Source organism: Ochotona curzoniae, unplaced genomic scaffold, assembly GCF_017591425.1.
Source record: "Ochotona curzoniae isolate NIBS_2020 unplaced genomic scaffold, NIBS_Ocur_1.0 scaffold_4505, whole genome shotgun sequence".
NCBI lineage: Eukaryota > Metazoa > Chordata > Mammalia > Lagomorpha > Ochotonidae > Ochotona > Ochotona curzoniae.
In genome coordinates this window covers 12,468,596-12,490,983 of record NW_024467118.1, presented here as the reverse complement: position 1 = coordinate 12,490,983, position 22,388 = coordinate 12,468,596, and the positions used below count along the sequence as shown (strand labels likewise).

At 42.1% G+C, this 22,388-nt stretch overlaps 1 protein-coding gene across 1 annotated transcript in view; it reads left to right on the top strand.

Moving 5' to 3' along the window:
• The window catches only part of ADGRA3 (adhesion G protein-coupled receptor A3), a 111,780-nt gene that overhangs the window by 50,862 nt on the left and 38,530 nt on the right, over positions 1–22,388 (top strand). Inside the window, exons 5-10 of the mRNA XM_040965906.1 lie at positions 4,016–4,087; positions 5,753–5,913; positions 7,831–8,044; positions 12,889–13,053; positions 15,824–16,025; positions 18,129–18,284. Coding sequence (XP_040821840.1) covers positions 4,016–4,087; positions 5,753–5,913; positions 7,831–8,044; positions 12,889–13,053; positions 15,824–16,025; positions 18,129–18,284 — 970 coding nt within the window. The remainder of the gene's footprint in view (positions 1–4,015; positions 4,088–5,752; positions 5,914–7,830; positions 8,045–12,888; positions 13,054–15,823; positions 16,026–18,128; positions 18,285–22,388) is intronic.

The following is a 22,388-nucleotide window of genomic DNA, read 5'->3' as shown; positions in this document are numbered from 1 at the left end:
GCTGTCTTAGATTCTCAGGGATCCAGTAAGGCATGATGGTTACTCTAACTCAGTTTTTAACAGTTCTCATGTTAATATGCACATGCAAAGACAACAGCGGTAGATTTTTTGTGACTTTTAACTGCAGGAGTCTTTGGCACACACAGCAGTATACTTGGCTTATCTTTTCAAGATCTGTTTTTGTCCTCGTATGGTCATTTGGGTTGAGAGAGGTGACAGATCGAGAGCTGCCGATCTGGAAGCATGGGGAAAATGTTCTGTCTGGGCTGCTCCTGCTCTCGGATCGCTGAGCTCTGCCAGCCGGGTCATTGCTGGTTGCAGAAACTGGTAGCAGTTTGTATTTCAGAAGTGGAGAACAGCATATTCTTAATCCTGCAGGATAGTCTGGTAAGTCATGGGGCTTGTCCTACGTCTTAGCTTAGTCATTAGCACCCTTAAAGCTTCCTCGCACCCCAAAGAGAAGCCCCACAACAGAAGTCAGCCCGGAGTGGATCCTTGTAGGAGCTCTTTCCCCCGCTGGCCCTTCAGGGCGACTCTTGGGGTCTCCCTGGACCCGCAGACCGTGTGTGGACTTGGCCCCTTAGCCAAGGCAGATGGACTTCGCGGCCCCTCGGGCCCTGGTGAGACCTTGGCAGATAATGTGCAGCATTCTCACTCAGACTCCTCATCATTTTGAAACAAGTCTTGACTTTGGACAGTTCAGGTTAAAATTGAGATAAACATGTAAGAGGCCTTTCTCCAAATGTGCCAGAGGTCTCTGCGAACGTGGGAAGTTGTAAAATGGATGCATTCTGTGTATTGGTCTTTGTTTTCCTGTGGTAACACCCCTGACCACGCCCTGCAGTGTGCCGGTCCTCCTGAACTCCGCCTGCTCTCCTCCTGCTGCTGTAGAAGTGGATGGCCGACTGTAGAAACAACACGGTGCTTCGGCCCTTCACTTAGGAGTCAGGCAGTCAGAAAACCAAAAGCATTCCTTTTAAAAAATGAATTGTGATCATTGAAGACCTTATATCCTTAATATTTCTCTATGAAATATATCTGAACAATATTTATAGCTTCCCTTATAGGTACTTTGCCTATACAAAAGATTCTGCATATATTAAAGTTTTTATGAAGAAACTTATAAAAAATTATGGACTCTATAGAGCAATAAAGCCACGCACAGGTGAAGGAAGAGATGTATTCGTCTCCATCACATGTCATTATTCTGAGACAGCCTGTATGGATTCCCCAAGTGTGTCTCCTTTATAAGCAGCTGGGGAATGTATTTAACTGTAGTCATGGAAAGCTACCCAGTACAACAACATTTACATTGTATTGGGTGTGACAGGATTACCTTTGGAAGGGTGTGCATAATAAAATAGAAACACTGTATCATTTTATGTGAGGGGTTAGAGCATCCTCATGTTTGGCCATCTGCTGTGGTCAGGATGTCCTGGAGCCAATCCTCCAGGAGTGTGTATGCAGACCATACAGCATAGGACAGCACTTTCAGGAGTGGAAAGGTGTTTGTTCACCAAGTTAAGCAAACATTCACGAGACAATAAGTAAAAATAGGAAGGGGTGGAGGTAGGGTAGGGTGGATTCGAGATATAGGAATAGTGGCTTTGCTGTTGCTGAGAGAGAGAGCGAGCTAGTACTTAAGGCTGGAGTGTGATTCCAGCATTTTAGTATATGTAATATATGTGTCATTTGTGTGGCCCTCAGACTCGAGCACATTTGGTTGGTATTCTGCCAGGTGTGCAGGCCCGGCAGTCTCTTCTAGCATGGGGGGAGAACTGGGATTTACTGGGAGGATGGCACACTCCTTACCGGTGTGGTTTCTTCCCTTCTGATTTTCCACGGAAGTATCTCATAATACACGTAAGAATAACGTTCATGTTAAGCGGCAATTTTTTGCTCATATTTACATCCTAATTTGTAGGAAAAAATTTTCTTTTTACAACTCAGAAACATTGAAGAAAAACCAGTGCAAGCTCATCTTACGAGGAATGTGCGTGCATTGTGGCCCTGTTTTAACACTGACACCCAAAGCCAGTCTTGAGTTAGTGGCATGCTCCAACCTTGTCTTCCCAGCTTGTTTTTTTATGGTTCCAGTAGTTGCATAATGATACAATTACAATGATAATTGTATAGCTTCATAGCTATTGGATAGCTTCGTAGCAATGCAGTTGCTCATTTTAAGTGTAGCTAACTCTTTCAAAGATAAATGGCAGGGTATCTGATTGCTGTGTCCTTTTTAAAACCCATTTTGATACCCATTCTCATAGGTTAACCAAGAAAAGGGCATCTCTCTTTCATTATTGTTTTGATTTGCAAATATGTTGGTTTTGTGTGTGTGTGTGTGTGTGTGTGTGTGTGTGTGTCAGTGTCAGGTTCATAGGCAATTCTCCTATGAGGTTTAGAAGGTTTTTTTTTTTTTAAATTAAAAGAACAAAAGGGGGCAGAGGGTGACTGTGAAACATTTATTAACATGGTGATACGCCACTGAAGATCCTTTTATACTGATTGGAAAAGGGCTGATGATTCTGTGCGCATGAGTCATCCCACCCAGGATGTACAGGTGGCTGCAGGTGCAGCAAACACAGCTAACCTCCCAGCTTGTTTTCTGTCCTTTTCTTACTGATGTCCATCTACCCATCATCGCTACCTCCCACACTTGAAGGGTTCAGAACCCAAAGGGGAGATTTCCTGCCTCCCCTCCGCTGGGCTGCAACCCCAGAAGAAGTCAAGTTTTGCGTTGGTTGCTGCGTGCTGCCATTTTCCTGCTAGTCTCAGCCTTAGAAGCCTCCTGCAAGGGCTGGGATGTGTCCTGAACAAACTGTGTGGTCAGGCCCCTCCTATCTCCCAGCATGAGAGCAGCAGCCAGAGGCCCTCCTCTGCCTGGAGGAGATGGGAAGGAATCCTGTCACTTGTAGCAGGGAGTCTTCTGTCTTTGATTCATGCAAAATACTGCGAGATTTAGCTTGCTTATGAAAGGCTTCCCACACAAGGGGAAAACAGAGAGGACAAGATTAAGGTTGCATTATGGCCTCTTTCTTCTTTTAAACCCCACACTCCTTCCATTCTGTTCATGCTTTTCACTCCGTTACAGTGTGCTGCCACCACCAAGCGTTGGCATCCTCTGCTTTCTCTTATTTGAGAAGTTCTAATTTCCTACTGGTTCTTTAGTTTTTAAAGTGTTCACCGAGTGAGCACCTGACAGTAACTCTAGTGGAATTCAGTAAGGTAACTTTTAGGTTTACCTGGCAGTCTAGTCCAGCTGTATTTTAAATTTTCATTCATTTGTTTGAGAGACAGACATCTGCAATGTTCAGGGCTGTGTCACTCTGAACTCACACACGCCAGAACCTCAGCTCAGGTCTGCCATTTGTATGGCAGGGGCTCGTCTGCTTGAGCCATCACTGCTGCCTTTCTGCATTTGTGAGCAGGAAGTTGGAGTGAAGAATGGAGTCAGGACTCAGTTCCAGGCATGCTGATACGATATTCAGTATCCCAACCTAAGTCTTAACTGGTTATGTTCCATTATCCTTTATGTAGGATTCCTAAAACTGAGCAACAAACACATCGGTTATGGTAGTCTTAAAACAAATATGTCACTGAAATATTTGTCACATTAAGATTTGGGACTTTTAAAATTAGGCTGCAAATTGGGCAACCTGGAACCCTGCTTATTCCATGGAAGCCTTTGGAAATCACTCTTCACCTGCTGTTCATCCTCTCAGCAGGCATCTCTCTAACAGGTCTGCAGACCCTTCCCCAGGCAATCTGCAGCCCCTGCACCGCGTGTCAGAGGAACATGCCTGGGGTTTGGCGGTATGTCCTAGCAACTGTGCTGACACACCGGTATCATTAACACAGTTTTGGCATTAATCAGTCCCAGAATGGATTCCAGCTGTTGGTTGTTTCTTTCCCAGATGTGTTATCAGTTGTCTAGGTGCAAGGCAGCCTAGGCAGTCGTCTATAGCTGGGGGACAGTATTTTTTAAAAGTGACTTTTTTTTCCCATTTTCCAGAAACCTTTCAGGAAATTTGTTTTCTTCGTTATCTCAAGGAACTTTCGATTATCTTGGCTCATTGCGGTCTCTGTAAGTACGAGTTATTGTTGGTATTTTGATGAACAGATTTGTTAAGGACATTCGCTGCATGGTTGTGAATCTGTGAAAGTTTGAATCTTGCTTGAGAGATCGCTCTCACACTGGAAAACATCGAATAAATCTTAATAGCACGTTTTTATACCAAGCAGTCCTTTCCTCCTTAGAATGTTATGTCACTCTAATCTATATTTAGAATAAATAGATTGGTAATTGTTTCTGTTGTGCTTTGTTTTCAAATCAGAAAGTGTTGGTGTTTGACTAATTAAATCCCCAAAGGATAAAATGTCCCTCCTGATGAGAAATTCATAGTTAATAATATTCTAGACATCTGAGATTTAGTTTTATCCTGTAATCCCTGCTTCAAACTGAATCCCAGGCTTCAAATGATATTTCTAGGGATGTTTATTGCAAATGCCTTCTGTTTCATGCAATGGTTTTCAAGTCTTCATTGTATGTAGCTGAGGGGATTGAGTGTCCCCCTTTTTGCAGGGAAGCCCCCTCTGCCTGATGCCTGCTCCCTCCCCGCCCTGCCTTCCTCTGCACCTGTCAGTTTCCTCTGCTCTAGTCTAAGAGCTCATGCACATGAGCTCACGGCGTCCCATTCCATCTCTGTTTTTAGTGGGTGCTGTTAGGGAATTACAGATGCTGCTGCATGGCGGTCACTCAGGCATTTTACAGTTTTCCCCTTTGCTGTTCACCATCTTATCCTTTTCCCCTCTTTGCCTCTCCTGTGCCCTCCCCTCTGCTGGCATTGCACTGATGTACTGTTAGAAACATGTACAATATGCTCACTCTTGGCATTCTGCTGATTTCTTTCTATAGAACCTACTATATCCTTTTTTGGTTCTATTTATATTTTGCTCCATTTTTATAGTATCTCCCATGTGGACCTGTGCAGTGTCTTGAATTTATTTTTATGAGCTGCACTTGCTGAGATGTGTTGAAATATGAATAGTCAGTACTTAAAGCAACAAAGGATGGAAGAAATTATTGTGTGTATATCTAATCTCTGTACATCTTTGTTTGTCTCTTGTGTCCAAGAGCCAAATTATAAAACTTTCTGCCACAACTAAAATGAATTTTTATTTCCTTGCCTAATAAATGATACTCTTTGTCCTTTTGATTTGTTGATTTGTCTATTTCCTTTAAATTTGTGAGTGTTTACAGTGTCATTGGATGCAGAGGAGAAAGATGTCAGGACATTGCCCTCTAGTCATATATATAGAACAGTCCAGTATTGGTGTTTTCTCATTGTCCAAATCAACAAAGTATTTGCTGTTATTTGGCCCTGGACCATATCCATGAAGCGGACAAGCTAGGGAAGACTTAAACATTCTTTGTCAAGCTGTGTGCTTCTTGTTGATGAAGGATGGGAGCTTTGTGTTCTGGAATCCCGGGATAAGGAACTTTTTACACCGGGGAGGGGCTTCTGACAAATAGTTTTTATTTCTATACCGACTTGGAAAACTGAGTGCCAGTGTCACAGGGGAAACAGGGCTGGGGGCCAGCACTCTGTAAGACAAGTTACTGGAAAGGAGACCGTCAGGGTGGGGTGGACAGTGTTGTGCTTGCCTTCAAAAGGGGCAGCGAATACAAGCAAATGGGCCATTGAATTGTATTCACTCTAGTCTCTAACGTGTGTGTGTTTGTTAACAGAGAGTTTCAGACTGAGTATCTTTTGTGTGATTGTAACATACTGTGGATGCACCGCTGGGTAAAGGAGAGGAACATCACTGTGCGGGACACCAGGTGTGTTTATCCTAAGGCCCTGCAGGCCCAGCCAGTCACAGGTGTGAGACAGGAGCTGTTGACATGCGGTAAGGATGAAAACAACGCGGAGAAAGTATTTGCCGGATTGTGACTTGTTACTGTGCTTTTCTTGGCAAGCTGCAACGATCTGATGGAACTGAGTGGAGATGCAGTCATTAATCTTAGTGGATTTGATAATATTTAGTTTATCCTAATAATAAAGCCAGGTGGATGAAAAAAAAAAAGCCTTGTTGTTTCTGTTGGTCTTGAAGATAGCTGTTTTTAGGTTCTGAACAGCTTTCTTGATGAAATTCAGTTTCTGGCAGGTGAAGAGAAAGGGGAGTGTACTTCCTAAGTGTCTGTTACAGCTAGGATCCTGGGACAACATTCAGATCTCTGTCCTGGCTCAGGGCATGCGTTATGCAGGGAAGCTAGACTTGAAGGGGAATAGCTGGGCTTGAACCCGCACTCCAGTGTGGAATGTGAACCTCCTGAGCAGTGACTTCCAACTGGCTGTGCCTGCCATATCAACATCGTTACTGTTTCAATGATAAAATCTGCTCTTTAAGAGAAAATAAAAGAGTTGTGGACTGCAACATGGAGTTCCATAAAGAGCAAATAAAAAAGGGCCATGTTTACATTCTTAGCACTCAAAGATAACTAATAGGCCATTGTGTATTATCTTCAGCATCTTCTTTCCTGTTTTAACAAAAAATATTGCTGCACAACTAACGTTGGAATAATGTAAACTTATGCACACCAATCTATTGTGTACATGTAGCCATAATTTAACAGCTTATTAGTAATGCAGAATTACCTTGTTATAATTCTTCCATAAAGTTGTGATTAATTTATTTGTGTGTATTTTATTGTATTTGCTGTTATTCTTTAGAATATTCTACTAAAACAGTTGTGTGTTAGACAAATGAACTAAATGTTTTAAAAGTTTTAATGACATTTGTGGAGCTTTTTTACATATATGGTGAAAATTTTTCCCTTTAATTTTTTAACTGGAAGGAAAAATGTCATCATTTATTTAAGATTTCAGGGTCCTGCATGATAGCCGAGTGGCTAAATCCTTGCCTTGCATGCGCTGGCTTATGTCCTGGATGCTTCACTTCCCATCCAGCTCCCTGCATGGTGCCTGGGAAAGCAACAGAGGATGGTCCGAAAGCCTTGGGACTTGTACTGGCTTGGAGACCCGGAAGAAGCTCCTGGCTCCTGACTTTGGATTGTCTCAGCTCCAGCTATTGTGGCTACTTGGAGAGTGAACTAGTGGACAAAAGATATTTCTCTCTGTAAATCTGGCTTTCCAATTAAAAAAAATATATAAATAAATAAATAGAAAGATCTTACTCAGAATTAGTATCAGAGAGAGAGTGCATGAGATTGTGTTTTGTTGGTTAGTTCACTTCCCATAGGAGCTGGGGCTGGGCTTGGCTGCACTGAACTCAGGAGCAGTGAGCCTCATCCCGGTCTCCCACAGATGCAGGGGCTCCAGCACTGGGGCCATCTTTTGCTGCTTTCCCAGGCATGTTAGTAGGGACTTGGATCAGAGGTAGAACAGCCCTTGTGGGTTGACAGCATCACCAATTGTGGCTTAATCTGTTAATCTGTAGGACTAAATTTTATGTCTACACATTAGATTTACAACCAGATGCCAGTGTTTGAATTTAAAGGAGTAAAGTCTCCAAAATGTATTTTAAGTTTGTAAATATCTCTGTGGCCATCTGACAGCTTTATTAAACCATGATAAAGGAATAGCTTGGAAGATCTGTGCTGAGTGTGATGTGGTTCGGCTCCACTCATACCTGTTTGTGAAGTTCTCTGGTTGCCTTGTTGGTGCTGGCATGAGAATACTGGGTTCTCTGAAGGATTTATTTTTCTCTCCTTGTAATTTCACTTAGAGTTTCTGTAGCTTTGATGTAGTCTGCAGGGTGGAATACGGCGTTGTGTTTGCTGGTGGACTCTGTTTTCCCTTGCAGATCCTCCCCTGGAGCTGCCCTCTTTCTATATGAGTCCGTCGCATCGGCAGGTCGTGTTTGAAGGAGACAGCCTTCCCTTCCAGTGCATGGCTTCCTACATTGACCAGGACATGCAGGTGCTGTGGTACCAGGATGGGCGGATAGTGGAAACGGATGAATCTCAAGGCATCTTTGTTGAGAAGAACATGATCCACAACTGCTCCTTGATTGCAAGGTGGGCTTTCTTAGGTGTAGACTTGTTTCTGAGCATTCCCTTTGTCCTTCAGGAGTTGTCATGCCTAGCTGCAATGTGAGTTAATAGTTTTAAATAAAGATAATTGAAATGTAACTATTTATTTTAAAGTCAATTTATTTAGCTGGAAGGTGAATTAATGTTTTATTTATTTAAAAATGCAGGCAATTCATATTTCTTTTAGTCATCATTCTCAAACAGTTGAGGAAGGAAAATCATGTATGAAAAGAAAATACTAAAGAAAAGGAAGAAGTTAAGTTGGTAAATCTGAACTATAAGCTTCTTAGTTGTTTTAGTAATGAAAAATTTAACTCAAATGATCTTGTTAAAATAAAAACAAAAATAAAAAAGGTAACATTTATATGATAGTATCACTCTCCAACTATTTTTGCAAAATATTTGCCTGTAGACACTGAATTTCCTTGTCCTTTCTTAAGTCCATTCTTCTCCAGTCATCACATTGCTAAGAAGCTGAGGGCTCTCTGAACTGATGTTGCCTTTTGGAAGTTTCTCATTTCAGAATTACTGCATATTTATTAAGATGGCTGCTTTCATTTGTGTCTTCTGATGTTTAGAGTAGGCAATTTTAAATCTTTGCTTGCTAAGTCCAGCTTCTGGGTCAAGTTGGAGGTCATCTGTGCTGAGTCCTTTTTTTTTGAATGTGGTCTGCATGTTTGCTTTTGTTAATTTTTATTCATTTGTGTATTGACATTGAACTTTAACTTGGACATTCTGATGATCTGCTGGAAAGTTGGGGAAGTATGTTGTATGGGCCAAGGCCAACTCACTGGAACCATTAACTAAGAATAACTAATTCCATTTCAGATGGATTTATAAATACTTACATAGTATCCTTTGTGATGCTTCTCAGCCAATAAAGTCTAAAATGTTTACTGTCTGGTCCTTGAAGAACACTTTTGCTGACCCCTGACTCTAAATTGGCTTCTAGTCCTTGAAAGAGAACTGATCCGTATTTCTTCAGGTTGGATACCGTGGCTGAACTCAAAGTCATAGCTGGATTCTCTGTTCGATGACCGTTGAAATCACAGTGTCTTCCCTCCCTGTATGGTTCCTGGGTCAGTAAGAGACCTTTCAGCTAGGCTTCTCCTACCTCTTTCTTCCAGGTTTTCAAAACTTTTCGTAGGTAAAAGCTGTCAGAAATCTTTTCTGTATTCCTCTGTGCCAGTCCTTCCGTTCTGCTGATAGTTCTGCTGTAGTTTCTACCTGCTTTTATTCACTTTTCACATGGTCAAACAATTGCACTTTGTAATTTTCCCATACTTTGTTAATTGTGGGAAGGATGGTTTATATGAGCTCCTTGGCCATTACTGGAAACAGATTCCCTCAATAATGGATAAAACTATTATAGTCAGCATAACTTTTCATACTGACTGCACTGTGATGATATTCCAATTGCATATATATGTATTTCAAGATTCACCAGATTGAACACTATAAAGTGTCAGAGACCAGCTCCTGCTGACTGAGAGCTTGCTAAAGATGCATGGATCAGGGAGATGATAAGAAGAAGAGATAAGGCAGGGACCACTATGGCTTGATGCTCATAATGGACAACTCAGAAAAGTTGCCTTCTTTATAGACAAATCATCACAAGCTTTTGCACAATATTCAATTGTTTCATTTTTACTTCATGGTTAAGAGAATACAAAAAACAATCCTAAGGAAAATATTTTCAACAAAACATTACTCATTGAAACCAGCAGTCACCTGGCTAAAGCCAGGAACTCCACAGTTGACAGCGCATGTGGTTACATAGTGACAAGTGGTTTACTTATACTCAAAATCAATTTTTACTAAACACAAACTATCTAATATTGCTTGAAATATTAAGAGTACAGAATTAAAAGATCATAAATGAAAGGATTTTATAAAAGCATATAACATAGATTCTTTGCTAAATCTTATGATCAATCATGCATTAATTACCATCACCTTCACATAGTGCTGATTCAATTGTTTTTTGTCCTTTTGTTAAAGGGCAGTGAAAGGGATCAAGGCAATTCAGCCAATCTACAAACAGAGGGCTTTTACAAGAAACTTTCTTTTATCTTTATAAACTGTTTTCTTTCCCTAAATATAAGTGCCAATATAAGATAGAGATTTTAAATCATTTTGAGGGGGTTCACATTTGTTTCCCTTTAGAAGATGCCCGATACACTTTTGCTTTCTGTGGTGAGAAACGAAAATGTATCATATCACGTGTTGTAACAGTTCGAGGTACATGGTAAACAAACTCTTTGTACCTCCATGATTACCATCTGTTCCAAGATATTATCAAGCCATTTCTTAAGGAAAACATTAATTATGTTAGGGCAAACTTCAGGACAAAAGTGGGCACATAACAAAATATTTGGAAACATTGTGGGCTCAGTTGTACTATTGTATACTTTTAGCTGTGTGTCATAGCCTTACGTTACTATAGGTGTTTTTATCATGACATGATTGATCGATTTGAGGTGTCATATCAGTTACAGGAATCACTTTACATTAGAAAAACAGCAACACCACCTTCAGGAGAATTCTATGAAACATCAGAGAGGTGACTGAGTGTCCATACAATGTGGTGAGGCAGCAATGAGGTGACCAGAGACATTCTGCTGGGCCTTGCCTGCAGCCAGAAACTCCTCGCAGCCTTGCTAACTGAGGAGCAGTGCTCATGACACACCCATGGCATCTGACCCAACTGCACGGCTCCCCACAATAAAGTTTATGTTAGAAAGAAAATAGTTGACATATAGCATCCAAGCTTTAAAACAATTTGATTATTTTGAGAATTCTTAAGCTGTGTAACTATAAAGTAAGTAGATTTATATGTCTATTTCTGCAGTTCTAACTTAAGCTGTTCTAAATTCTTGCAGTATAAAAAACTTACTTCTAAGGCTCACAAGTTAGCTTAGTGTTTTTTTGGGTTGAGACATTTAAGTTGAGTGAAAATTGTTCATGTAAGACTCAGAAGTCCTTTAAGCAGAGTTTGCCTTAGGATAGTCAAAAAATTGTAAAGGATGAAAGCAAATCATCTTTGGCTTGGGTAATGTGACATGCTGATTGACTGGTTTTTGGTATTCTCATGTCATTGATGTTTCATCAGTAAGTGCCACTGGTTGCAGTTTTCTCACAGGTGAAGTTGAAATGACTTCTTTTTCCTTTGGACTTCAAGCTGTTACCTTGCAGACTCCTGGAAATTTGATTCTAGTGTTTACTTGTAGAGAACTGAAGATCTTGTAGAATTTGTACCAAGAAGGTGCTTGTGGAATGCAGCGGGAATGTGATTCTCAGCTGGAAAACCACAGTACCTCAGGGCACTAAGTGGATATTGCAAGGGATGTGTTTCAGTCAGCATGTGGTGGAGACCATGTAGCGACCAGAGCCAGTAGGTCATAGCTTGTATGTGTCAGGTTGTGCTTGCTGCATCACCTTTGTGGGTGTCTGACCTCAAGAAGTGAGGTTTGGGCCTTTACTGTGATCCCAAGCAAGTACTCTGTGGTATTCTCTGGAAAGGGAAATGATGGCGTCTTCCTTTGACCTCAGTCTGAAGTTTGAAAATTGTCTAAGTATCCAACAAGGCACCCACATCCCTTTAGGAAGCAGTTGTTATTCACGAGTAAAATTAAAATTTGTTTCAAATGTGTAGATCTTATTTCAAATGCTTTTCAAGTTACTAAGGATAAGGATACCCAGTTTTGGGATTTTATTTAATAATCAGAATGGCATAAAGGTGATTTTTTTTTTTTTTGGATTAGGATCATCATGGAAAAATTGAAGACTCTGTAACTGAGACATTTGAGAACTCTGGATTAAGAGAGGCTTTTCAATGCCAAAATGTTATAATCTTTTTTTGCTAGTTCAGTAGAACCACATACAGTAGAGTCCATGATAGATTTTCAGCTTATTTAATGTCAAGCTCTTGTTTTTCCTTTGGTCATTTCATTTTGAAAGTCATGACTGTGGTGTATTAATGTATTTTTCTAGCTTATTTAGGAAAGATAATACACATTTCCTGCCATGGTGCAGGATGCATCAAAGCTGCTGGCTTGATTGGGTCCTCTTCCGTGGCCATAATGATTTAAGACACTGAACAAATGTGTGTTAACTTGAAGACATACTTGTGTAAATTAATTTGGATGAAACATGCTTTATATCTAATTATTTCTTATCATTTATGTCTACATAACTGCAAAGCATAGTGGGTCATGGGGAGATATAAAAGTTAATTGAAGGTTCTGACATTTGTTCCTTAATTAATAGATTGTCTGCTCAAGAATTATGACTTCATCTTGAATGGGAAATTTACTGTCAGTAACTTAGAAATATAGCTATTTCATAAATTAAAATATGCCTTTCAGTAGAGAACTATTTTTGCGATAGCACGACTTATTTCCATTATAATCACTTTCACATGGTATTTTGCTCTAATTTTTTTCTTTATTATGTACTTCTTCCTGCTCTTCTTGTATTGTCATGACTGAATATGTTTTCTTAGAACTTGTAGGCAGGTGACTATGACTTGGGAACTTAGCTTTGGCTAAAGGATGCACCATGAAGTTTCTGCCTTGAGTACTTCCTGTACCCTGTCTAGAAGGAGAATTGTCATTTGTTATGTTCCCTTACACCTCACTTGTACTTGCTGTGTTCTTTTCATTGAAGTGGGAGGGAATGGTCAGTGTTACTCATTTCTGTGTAGTGATTACTTGGCCCACAGTGGATGTTCATGGATTATTTGCTGATTGAGTGATTCAGGCCTGTACGTGGTAGTTGCCTTTTAGCCTAATCATATTTTCTCTCTCTTAAAATCTTTCTTCATGCAGTGCCCTAACCATTTCTAATATTCAGGCTGGATCTACTGGAAATTGGGGCTGTCATGTCCAGACCAAGCGTGGCAACAATACAAGAACTGTGGATATCGTGGTATTGGAAAGCTCTGCACAGTACTGTCCTCCGGAGAGGGTGGTCAACAATAAAGGCGACTTCAGGTCAGCACTGTGTGAAGATTCACTGAGAAATACTGTGGTTTCTCCAAAGTTTAAACTCTGTGAGAGCTGCTAACTGCTACCTTAAACTCTGTGTACTATCATTTCCTTTAACGCGTCTTTAATGTTGTTATTTACTTAGTGTTCTTTATGGTCAGAGATTTTAATGACTTTATAGTTGATATAAAAAAAGAATATATTGCTGCTTTGAACAATAAATATTGTTTCATCCCTGGTTTGCATCATCTCTGAAGATACTTCGGCTAATTACTAGCTGCAGCTCCAGTGTTTTTATTATTATTGTTTTAAAGATTTGTTTGTTTATTTGAAAGTTATACGTAAAGAAACAGGGATAGAGAGAGATCTCCATCTACTGGTTCACTTTCCTTGTGGCCACCGCAGCTGGGATGAGGCCAGGCCCTCAGCAGGGAGCTGGAGATCCGTTCGGGTTTCCCACGTGGTTGTCACGGCCCAAGCAGCTGGGCGCCTTAGCTGCTTTGCTCAGGCTGTTAGCTGGGTTAGAGGTGACTTGGCTAGGAAAGGAATTAGCATTCATATAGGATGCTGTTGTCACAGGTGGTAGTTTGACCTTCTACACCACAGTGATGGCTCCCTAACTCTAGTCTTTTAGTGAGGAAATTCTTTGGGATTGATTTTTCAAATTCAAGGTGGATCAGTAATAACATCCGTAGCAAAGGTAACTTCTTCATTACTTTTTCTTGTCTTGTTTTGTTTTGACATTTTTAAAAATAAAATATTCCTGACATAAGCATATGGAAACAGCATTGCCTATATATGTATGTATTTATGCTTGTTAAAATTAATCTGTAGTATTTATGTCACATACTTTAAGGTGAAATACATAAAATTTGAATCAACATCTCTTTCAAGCCTATTATGTTTTTGGTTTATGCTAGATTTTATTTAACTCATAGTTTTTGAGTGGTTTTCATTGTTAAAATTAGAAGAAAAATTGAAATACTCAGCTAGTGAATGAATTATTTATCCTTTGACACTCCTTCAGCTATTATGTACTTAAACTCTCACTGCATTAATAAGGTTTAGTTTCGTGTTGCTTGATCTATTACGCAGTTTTTAGTAATCAGTTCTATTTTAGGATGACTGATACTGTAATGTAGTACTCCCTGTATTATGTGTGAACTGCGGCTTACATTAAATGTGTTTCATTTACTTCCCAGTTTGGGAGAAGCAGGGCTTCGGTAGCAGCGTCTTTTCCCCACTTAGTGTTGAGGGTTCATGGCAGTGGAGCTGTGTAGTCACTGTGGTTGGGATAAGCCAAGGTCAGAGATTGGCAGGGACACGTAGGGCTCAGCATGGGGTTATACTCACAGCTAAGACACATTGCTTCCATGCCCATAGAATCCACTGCTCTGCCAGAGCAAAAAGGCAGCGGCCTTTTTTTTTTTTTTTTTTTAAGATTTAGTTAAAAAAATTTTTTTATTTGAAAAAATGACAACTACTAAGGAAAGCAGGAAGAGAGAGAGAGAGAATATGAATCTTTTATCCACTGGTTTATTCCCCAAATGGCTGCAACGGTCAGGGCTGAGCCAGTCTGAAGCCAGGAGCCAGAACCCTCCTCTGTGTCTTCCATGTGGGTGCAAGCACCTAAGGAGTTGGGCCATCCTCTGATGTTCTCCCAGGCCATAACTCGGGGACCTGAATTGGAAGTAGAGCAGCTGGGACTCAAACTGGCTTCTGTGTGGAATGCTGGTGCTGTGGGCCGAGGAGTAGCATGCCGTGCCCTTGCCGGCCCCACTCAGTGACTTTAGAATGTTTAGAATGCTGTTAGAATTTTAGCTCGTGGGAGACTCAGCTCCTAGCATGTTTACTAGGAGATGATCATGGAGTCCTTGTGCTTGGCATGCCCCAAAAGGGAAGCACATTGTATCTGCTGTCCTGTCAGCCCTAGCACAGTGAACCCCAAAATGCCCGTTAACTCCCCTTGCATGCACCTGCTATGTCAGGTTCCCGAGCATGACTTGGAGGGTCTGATTTGCAAGCAGGTCTTTCTAGAGACAGCAGTCTGGGACTTCCTGTGGTAACATCTTTATTCCCATGTACGAGCTACTCCTCTGAAAGGTCCAGTTCTATTCAGGTTGGGCAAGATTCTAACTTCCTGTAGGTTACAGTTGTAGAATCCAATAATGACAAAAGTAATTAAAAAGAAACACAAACCATTTGTCATTTTGTTAGGTACAAGTCGATTTTCCTATCTATAACAATATTTAGATGCTTTCAGAATTTTATTCTACAAAAATATTTCACTCTTTTTGGTGTTGAAGTGTGCTCAGCCAAGGACTGACGTAGTGCCATGAGGCCAGCCTTCACACATGGTGCCTGCAGCCCTCATGGGAGTGCCACTTCAAGTCCAGGCTGCTCTGTTTCTGACTAGTCCTGCTAATGCACTTGGAGAGACATTGATGATGGCCCAGATGCTAGGGCTGCTGCCGCCATGTGGGAGAAGAGGGTGGTCTCTGGTTCTTAGCTTTGGTCTGCATAACCCTGTGATTGTTGTATTTGAGAGCTAGATTGTGCACAGACGCATATAGCTTTCTAGAAAGGGAAGCTAACCTGAAAAAAGGTTAGTCCAAGTTAATGTAAAAATATTTTGGCTCTTATTCTTAGAAAGTGGTTTTGCATATTCTTTCTTCTTGACCTTCTTTGTGATTGTTCTCGAGTCGTCCTGATAATCCTTCTACTCTGTTTGCCTATCCTGTAGCTGTTCTAACTCGTCCTGTCTCCATCTCCCCAGGTGGCCTCGAACACTCGCGGGCATCACCGCGTATCTGCAGTGCACTCGGAACACCCATGGCAGTGGGATCTACCCTGGAAGCCCACAGGATGAGAGAAAGGCCTGGCGCAGATGCGATCGGGGTGGCTTTTGGGCAGAGGATGACTATTCTCGCTGCCAGTATGCAAATGATGTTACAAGAGTTCTTTATATGTTTAACCAGGTAACTAGAAATCAAATGCTTAGGAGAGTCACTTACGAGTGGGAGGAGTTTTGGCCTGGTGGTTAAGATGTTGTGTAGAATACCTGCATAATACCTGGATGTTATATGGGAGTGCCTGGATTTGAGTGCTGGCTCCATTCCCCATTCTAGCTTCCTGCTATAGTGTTGGCTCCAGCAAGTGGGTCGCTGGCACTTGTATGAGAGACCTTGCCTAACTTTACTGCAGCTGGCTTCATCCTGGTGCAGTGCCAAGGGGTTCCAGCATTTTTTTTTTTTTTAAAGATTTATTTTTATTTATTTTTTTTATTGGAAAGGCGGATATACAGAGAGGAGAGACAGAGAGGAAGATCTTCCGTCCGATGATTCACTCCCCAAGTGAGCGCAACGGGCCGATACTATGCCGATCCGAAGCCAGGAGCCTCTTCTGGGTCTCCCACGCGGGTGCAGGGTCCCAAAGCTTTTGGGCCGTCCTCTGCTGCTTTCCCAGGCCACAGGCAGGGAGCTGGAAGGGAAGCGGGGCTGCCGGGATTAGAACCGGCGCCCATATGGGATCCCGGGCGTGCAAGGCGAGGACCTTTAACCACTTGCGCCACCGTGCCGGGCCCAAGGGTTCCAGCATTTTTAGAGTGGACCAGGAGATGGGAGTTCTGTCTCCCTCTCTGTGTCTCTGCCTCTGGAATAAACAAATGGAAAAATCCCCATTATGCAAGATATTTATGTGATAAGCCATTGAAGTGCAAATTTGAAATGATTGGGAACAGAAGCCTTTAAATGTAGGACTCTCAGATTTTGGAATGTTTGTGTAGATGTTATTATTGGGCATTCTAGATCCACAAATCCAAAATTGTGAATGTTCTGAAATTTAAATCTTTTTGACTGTTTTATCTTCCAGAAATAGACTCAGAATTTGGAGCTTTTGGATGTTGGAGTTTGGCATTGGGAATTTTCAGCCTGTATGAGGATATGATGTTTCTATTTGATTTGTCTGTTTCAGGGCTCATGTCTTAGCTGGTGCTTAAGGCTTCCTGTGTTATTTTTTCGGGAAAAGGTGGTGGGAGTGGGATTTTTCATTTGAATGGAAAGAGTGAAGAAAAAGGAGAGAGAGAGAGATCTTACACATGCTGTTCACACCTCCAAATGGCCACAACCAAAGCCAGGAGCCTTGATTGAGTCTCCTACCTGGACTTTGGCACACAGGTTCTTGGGCCATCTTAGATTGCTTTTCCCAAGTGCTTTAGCAGGAGGCTGAATGAAGCCGAGCAGCTGGGCACTCAAACCAGGGATCAGAGTGGATGCTGAGGACTAAGGTGGCAGCCTGTCCCACTGCACCTTTGCCATCCTTCTTCATTTGTAGCCGCAGCCTGAACTTGTGTGTGAGAACTGTTCTCATCTGTGTCCACTAGGCAGAATGCCAGGCAGCCAGCCAGTCTGCATGGACACCACCTCTTGGGTTTCTTTATTAACCTCTGTGTCAAAGTGACAGCTTAGAATACTTGCATTACCTCTGCGTGCTTCAGGATTTTTGCATCTCTGTCAACCCTGACCAGCACAAGCATTTGGAAGGTGGTTTCATGTTATTGTCTGTTGTGTCTCAGAGCCTACTGTACCTTTTGTGTAGTAGTAGTCCAGTCAAGTAGACTGGTGCTAAGTCAGTGTTTAAGTTAATAAACAAATATCAGAGATTGCTGGCAGTGCAAGACAAGAAAGATCAGTGCTAATACAAGGCCCATAGTCTTGACAGTGGGAGTTCCAAGGGCGCATCGATTTCCCTCAGCTGGAATGCTGGGGAAAGACTTGACTAAGCAGCCGGGACTGAGTGAGGCGTGTGTGGAATTTGTATAAATGGAGATGGAGGCGTGGTGCAGCCTGTTGACTTGTGGTGCTTCCTGCATTGTTATGTTTCATCCCTGTCCCCCTGGTTCATTTCCCTTCATGCTTTGTTTCAGTTTCCTCAAGATGGGAAAACATTTAGGAAAAATCACAATAAATGCATAATCAGGAGTTTGAAGTCATCGCAATGTTTGGACATGCAAAGTTAAAATGTCAGAATTTTGTGGATCATTTTGCTGAATGCTTTCTTTCCCCCTTCTGGCTTTTCTGTAGATGCCCCTTAATCTCTCAAATGCCGTGGCGACGGCTCGCCAGCTGCTTGCGTACACCGTGGAGGCAGCCAACTTCTCCGACAAGATGGATGTGATATTCGTGGCTGAAATGATCGAAAAATTTGGACGATTTACCAAAGAGGAAAAATCAAAAGAGGTATTTTTCAAAGTTCAGGTTTGTAGCATACAGTGTCAACCAGTGGTGATGGGGCAGATGGAAGCTGTACTGTTTGAAGCTGGTTTACGTGGGCCACTTTTGAAAGTTACACACTTTTGAGCTGGTCAGCTGTGCCTGGGCAGTTTTTTGCTGTGGCCATGAGAGTGACCTGTATGAAGTTGGCAGTGGAAGTGAACAGTCAGTTCTCGGACGTGAAGGTACCGTGATGAGCAGAGCCATAGGCCTGGGACTTGGCCTGTCCTCATGGCCTTGTGTCCTTTTTGATGTCACCCAGGTTTTATGGCAGTTTGCCTAAATGCTTTTGTAGTTAATGGAGAAGTAAGAGGCTGGTGAGGAACTTTAATGTTCCAAATAATTGGAAATGCAAGTTGGTGACTATATTTAACAAGGCCACATTCAAGCTACAATATGCTTGTCCTAGTAACCCAAAGGGGATAAAAAGAAACAGCACTGACCCTTTTTAGAATGTAGGAGCTGCAACTAAACAGTGTTTTTCCTAGTTGTTAGGAGCCCAAATGAACGTGTTTGCCTAAGAATTTTGAGCTATGTGAGACCATGATGAATTCTGTTTCTTCTGTGATTCAGATACTTACGCAGCAATGAATTTTGGTGGAAGAAGGAACCATAGCAAATGATAAACTGAATGCCAGCAGAAATTAACTGGTTTGTCCTGAGTTAGCAAGGCTAAAGCCAGAGCTCAGGCAGCCTTCTTGGCGTTACTGCAGGGGAGTGTCATTGTGTGGTGTCACACTGACCTGGCCTATGCTGCCCTGGCTTCCACTGCTCGGGGAAACTCACTGGGCTAAGCAACATCTGTAGCTTATGTAGAATATCTCAGGTTCTTCAAGATTGCTGCCAGATAAATAAAATACTTAGCTTCCCTAATTCATTTAAAGAAGAATTTTTAAGTTTTTTTTTTTCCTCTAGAGTGTCTCTTAGTGTTGTAGTTTGGTAAAATGTCTTGGAATTGTCTGAATGCACCTCGGGCACTGGATGTGGCAGGGGCAGTCACGAAAGGCAGGAAAAAGAGTTGTGTGTTGGTGGGCTCAGGCACGTGGGCCACCTGACAGTGAGAGCTCATCTCAGTGTTACTTGAGCTTCACAGACCATGACTTTCTGGCTGCTGATTGTGACCCTGGTCCACAGTCCACTTCCCAGCTCTGGGAGAAGCCCTTCAGATTCTGGCTCTGTGAGTGGTTGCTCATCACAGGATAGGGGGCTTGTATAATTAGTGGCTGTTTCTGGAAGGAGGATGTTTCCAGCTAGGAAAATAAGTGTCATGGTGTTTGGAATGTAAGCATTGAGAAGATCTGGCCGGGTCACGATGCCCGTTTCTTCCTGTGCTGCTCTAGTTTGCTGTGGGAAACTTGCTGAGCTCTTCCCCGCGTGTGAAGAGCAGTGCGGTGCCTGGGGCAGTGCCCTGGTTTGCCAGGTGTGAGCAGTGATGTCTGTAGGTGGAAGCACTCCCCTCCAGCGAGGCCTGCAAGCAGACACGTGTGCATGCTCCCTTCCTTGATTTTCAAAGCCAGTGACGTTTGCCTTGTGTGTCTTGCAAAACTCAATGTATGAAAGCGAGGAGATACAAATGAAATCATTTTGCAAAGCAGTTACAATTATAGGGCTGTGACATTTAACTTCTTTACAATTCCAAAAGCCAAGAAATCCTTTTAAAAAAAAAAAACTCAAATGCTTTTGTTACTTTTCTAAAACATCTTTTGAAGGAGTTTGGCGTTGCCTTCATATACAGTGGCCAAACAATGACCATCTCTGGAAAGAAGAAACAGAACCCTCCTGAGGATAACGAGGTGCACGTCCTGGTGGAGGGAGAACATTTGGGACTGAGTGATGAAGGTGTAAATCTAATAGTGCGTTGCTGCCTGTGGTGCCAGGGATCACAACCTGTGCCTTGACTCCACTGTTTGTTACTGTAGTGAAAATACATCATGAGGTTGAAGGGCTTCACTTTTTCTTCTGTTAAATTCCAGAGACAGACGCACAGACATGGCGAGCTCTTGTCTGCAGTCACGCCCCATGTGTCTGACCTTCCCAGACAGCACCTTGGAGTCTGTCCTAGATGTTTATCAAATGTGAGCTTGCCCCAGCCTCACTTGAAGGGTGTGTCAGTCACAGCTCGCTGCTCAGCATCCACTTGCTCCTAGTGCAGGACTGTGTAGGCCTGAGATAGAGTGTGAAATTTGCATTTCTAGGCTTTTCCAGGAGATGCTGGACAATGTGTCCAGTATAGTTGTCCAGAACGGCTGCCTCTCATCATTTCTTATCTTTGTATTCAAGGAATTTTTTTTTTCTTTACCTTAGCTTAGCTCTTAGAAATTCGGAAGTTTGGAGATAGGGGGAGGGATACAGATAAATTAGATTCCCAGTGGTTCATTTCTCACCTGCAGTCAGTGACCCAGAGCTGAGCTGAAGATAAAGCTAGGAGGCAGGGTCACTATCCCAGTCTCCCATGCAGGTGGTAGATCCCTACACACTGCCTTGTATGATCTGTGCTAGGAAGAAATAAGTCAGGCACTGCAGCTAGACATCGAACCTAAGCACAAGGATGTACGGTGTGGACGTTTATCTGTTACCGTAAACGCCGACCCTTTGTTTAGCTTTTTAAGGACCTCTTACTGCAAAAGAATCATTATATACAAAATGCTAAGAGACGATCATAAAACCTTGTTTAACTTAGACTCAACATCGACGGTATTGATACCAAGTTTGAACAACATGCCAATTTTTGGATATCTCCTTGTCTCATTGGCTATTCCAGGGCTTCCTGCCCTGCCCAAACACAACTGAATTTCCTCCTTTCTTAGTTAATAGAGTCTGATATTCCTTGTATTTAAAAATACAGGGTGTAGGAGAAGCATAGATTGGTTAGCTTTTCTCACGGTGCATGATCGCTCAGCTGATATCTCTACCACATGTATGAGACGACTCTTGGTTATTTTTTCCTTCCTAATTTATCATTAATTTACCTTTGAGTGTGTTTACTGGATTCCAGGTCCCATTTTATGGGTGAGCAGACTGACTCTCAGAGTTGCAAACTGATCTGTTGCAGTGATGTCTGCTGTCTAAGTGTTTAAGATTTTACCTATACACTTGAAAGATTGAATGATGGACAGGGAGAGACAGAGAGAGAGAGAGAGAGAGAGAGAGAGAGAAAGGAAGAACCTCCTTCTATTGGTTCACATCTGAAGTTCCCCTAACAACTAGGGGAACCTAGCTAGACATCAAAGCTAGAAACCAGGAACTCCATCTGGGTGTCCCATGCTGTTGTCAGTTACCCAAGCACTGGGGCCATCCTCTATGACTTCCCGTGCATGTTGAAAGGAAGCTGGATTAGAGACGGGTGAGGCTGATCCTAGCCCCTCTGATAGGGCATGCAGAGGGTGTCTCACGTGGCGGCTTAATGTGCTGAGCAGCAGTGTTGGGTGCTAGGAGTGTTTCACTCCAGGGCACATAAATGTTCTCCCTTCAGATTTAAGCGCCAGACTTCCATATTGAAATTAACTATCATCAAATTTACTGTGTATATAATTTTGTTTAATATGATGACATTAGAAATTCATTAAGTCTATGACTGATTTGACCTAATTTTGATCAAAATTCCAAACGACGTGTATTAAGAATAGGAAATGCTGTGTTTCTCACAACCGATGACATTGAGCACTGTCACCATTGTGAAGGTGATGTTTTTGTTTTCTCCCATTTGTCTTTGACAAAGTACATTCGCAGGTGCTTTTTGTCGGTTTAGTGTGACAGGTGCAGAAGCAGGTGCCTCATTCCTTCTGACCCTTTTGTGGCTGCAGTGGCCTTCAGGGAATGAGGCCAAGGAGAACGCTGGGCTTTCTAATGCCGGTTGCACTTTTAAACTGTCTTTGTGGGTCAGATATCAGGAACACCTTTTTAATCCGATGTAATTTTTCAGGCATGGTTATCCCCTTGTGTCCTTTCTTGCTACCCTGACAGATTCAGAACTACTTCCGTAACCAAGCAGGAGCATATAGCATTTTATGATTATCGGCTCTAGGGGATGTTTTGCCAACAAATCCCTCTCCTCAGTTCTTAGCCATTTGA